The sequence below is a fragment of the Lolium rigidum genome, chromosome 2 (genome assembly GCF_022539505.1).
Source record: "Lolium rigidum isolate FL_2022 chromosome 2, APGP_CSIRO_Lrig_0.1, whole genome shotgun sequence".
Lineage (NCBI taxonomy): Eukaryota > Viridiplantae > Streptophyta > Magnoliopsida > Poales > Poaceae > Lolium > Lolium rigidum.
The window spans coordinates 209,852,062-209,854,993 of NC_061509.1; the positions used below are offsets into that span (position 1 = coordinate 209,852,062).

The 2,932-nt window shown below is 56.3% G+C and overlaps 1 protein-coding gene across 1 annotated transcript; it reads right to left on the reverse strand.

Annotated features, from left to right (window-relative positions):
• Window positions 1-275: 275 nt before the first annotated feature.
• On the reverse strand, window positions 276-1,953 carry LOC124688052 (aluminum-activated malate transporter 10-like). Its single transcript, XM_047221766.1, has 3 exons — window positions 1,611-1,953; window positions 1,368-1,508; window positions 276-1,264 (listed from the first exon to the last, which is right to left on the reverse strand). The coding sequence occupies exons 1-3, from the start codon at window positions 1,951-1,953 to the stop codon at window positions 276-278; spliced, it is 1,473 nt and encodes a 490-aa protein (XP_047077722.1).
• Window positions 1,954-2,932: the final 979 nt, after the last annotated feature.

The following is a 2,932-nucleotide window of genomic DNA, read 5'->3' on the forward strand; positions in this document are numbered from 1 at the left end:
TCGGTCAACCTCCTACGTATGCACACATGTACAACATGAATGAAGGCATCGACTCTCCGGATGAACATCATAAGCCGGTTTTATTCGACCTGATTGCCGCGGATGTGAAGCTCTCCGCGGAAAATAATAACCAACGTTATAAACAAGAATGTACGTATAACTACTACCGACAGAACATATAAGGGTTTCGATGGTTTTGTCAGGTTAAGTCTGATCATACTCCTGTGTACGTAGTCTGGTATGGAGCACTTGGTTTCATAGATGTTTACGCTTGCTCAGACGGTTGCTTTGCTCCTGTTGTTTTCAGGTGGCTCGTCGGAATCCGACTCGTTCACTGGGTGCACTTTCAGTTTCAACTCAGCATCTCCCTTTTTTTCGTCATCATCTTCGGGCTGCTTGAACCCTGCGACGCTGGCCATCGTATCGACGGCCTCGACGACGGCCTCGATCCTCGCCGATATCTCCGTCAGCAGCGACGCCATGGTGAAGAGCGGCATGGCGTCGATCAGCGACGCCTCTCCTGGTTCCCTGGCCAGGCTAAACGGGAGGTCCCGCAGGTCGCCCTGTAGCTCGTGCACCGCCGTGCCCATCTCGGCAACTGCCAAGTCCAGCTCCCGGGACACCGTCATGGCGGCGATGGACCGCGACGCCTCCTTCAGCACCCGCGCGCACTGCGCGCCGAGCCTCGTGCACACGTCGCTGAGCAGCTGCTTGACGTGCTCGGGGGCCTGCATCTCGGCGCCGACGCAGCTGTGCAGGGTTTCGACGCAGTAGGCGCAGTGGCGCATGGCGGCGCCGAGCTTGGGGTACTGGCCGTAGGGGTGGCGGAAGCCGAACTTGCCGTGCGCGGGCTCCCACCGCGCCAGGTTCCGCTGCGAGTCCTCGGACGCCTTGGAGTTGAGCACGCACTTGTACCCCTCCGACTTGCTGGCCTTGGGGTCGCGCTTCTCCTCCTCCTCGGCGTCGGCGGCGAAGTAGTCGTCGACGCAGGCCTCGATGGAGTCGGCGAGCTTCTCCATGTTGCGCACGGTGAGGAGGTGCAGCTCCTGGCCGGCCCACACGGGCCAGACGAGGACGGTGACGGCGAGGCAGATGAAGATGCCGATGGCCACGGTGACGAGGCGCTGCTGCGCCAGCGCCAGCAGTTCGTCCACGCGGTACCCGGACACGGCCACCAGGCTGTAGGTGAGGATGAAGATGGTCACGCCGTAGTCGAACCGCGCCTTCACCGTCGGGATGAACCGCGAGAACGTGGCCGCCGCAGCTGCAACATACAGTATTTTGCTACATGTTAGCACTTGTTGCGCAAGGCGTGACTAGTCGTCGATCAGTTACGACGATCGACAAATCAAGAAGCGGATGCATACCAAGCAAGAAGAGGGAGCCAGTGGTGATGATCGGCTCGAGCTTGTCGCCGGACTTGCTCGCCACCCAGCTCACGCCGAGCCCGAGCAATCCGGCGCTCGCCGTCGCGACGGCTCTGTTGAACCCCTTGTACACGCTGCCGCCTACACGTTCATATATACACAAAAAACAATGAGCAAATTACCAAGCAAACCCTAATCGATCAGCTTGCACTTCGTTGTGGTAAGCGCGCGCGGCCGACTTACCAACAGTATACTCGAAGACCACCACGACTGTCATGATGGCCCACATGGCAGCCCCGCCGACGCCATCGTACAGCGGCCGGGTGTAGTAGAAGACGGAGACCAGGGTGAGAGCCAAGCCCACTTTGAGGCCGTGCACCGCCCTCCGGGGATCGTCGGCGCCGATCTTCCAGACCTTCTTCGCGAAGCCGGACACCTTGGCTCCGAGCATGGCCACGCAGGACATCAGCCACGCCCACGCCCTCCCGGCCAGGCCGGCCTCGTACTCCACCGTCACCGACGCGCCCTCCGGCACCGTCACCCGCCACTCCAGACCACTCTGCGCTTCCCTCGCGGTGGCGTCCATGCTGATCGGCGCAAGCACGTAGCTACTAAGCTCAGATTGGTCCCTATCGTAAGTGTGCACCTCTCCGACCAAGAAAATGTGACTCCGGCACTGCCTTGTTAGAAGCCCTACTATATATATAGGTTGACCTCTGTGGTCTCGCTTCTGCGTCACTTATTCTGTTGGGTTTATGCTAAGAGCTGACAGGATGTCACAGGAGGGAGAAGGGAAGCAACCTTCCACGGAAGTAACGAGAGAAAGGTTTCCGGGGCAGACGATCTCCCTGTCTTGGAATGTTGGAAGACACCAGGGGACTTGCCTATATATAGGGGAATTTTCTCGAGGTACTGTATTGGACTTTGACGTGGGGCCAAGCTTTGCGTTGTTCAGGGTGGAGATTGGAGAAGACCGACCTTGCGCACGATATCAATACATGCATTCAGGAAAGCGAGTGGATCGCCCGTCGGATGGATGTGTGGTACGTACGGATCGAGTGCGATTTCTCATCATAGCAATCCATCTCATCTGCTTGCCACACAGCAGTATCGATCGTCGAGGTCTGCTTAATTATTTGTCTCTGCCTGCGGGGTGATCCTGAATTTTTGATCACCTACCTACCTGGAACTGGAAGAACAGCACCGGATTGATCAAACACTGAGTCACTGACTGACATATTGCAGTCAACTGGAACTTCGTCCGCAAACACATTCAGTTAGAGCTGTAGTTTTCTGCTGGTTCCCCATCGATCTTGCTCGGTAGTAGTTGCAGCATCGCATCAGCAATTTCATCTTTCCTACATATACCCTGTAGTGCGACAAATTCGAACCGTCTAGAGATTGCTGCTACGTGATTGTCAGCTAAACCGATTAAGTCTTTCAGACGCACATGTATGCTGACGGAACATGCATATAGTTCGAACTTGTTGGACATGAACTCACGCCATCGATATAGAGACGCCAACAAGACGTACTACATTGATAGGGATTTTTTTATAGTAGAA

Bases quoted from the DNA above. Each gene is read 5' to 3' on its own strand.
- LOC124688052 (XM_047221766.1), bottom strand. From the start codon at position 1,953: ATGGACGCCACCGCGAGGGAAGCGCAGAGTGGTCTGGAGTGGCGGGTG. The intron at 1,509-1,610 runs GTAAGTCGGCCG...ATGAACGTGTAG, and splicing joins GGTCTTCGAGTATACTGTTG to GCGGCAGCGTGTACAAGGGG. The intron at 1,265-1,367 runs GTATGCATCCGC...TGTATGTTGCAG, and splicing joins TGGCTCCCTCTTCTTGCTTG to CTGCGGCGGCCACGTTCTCG.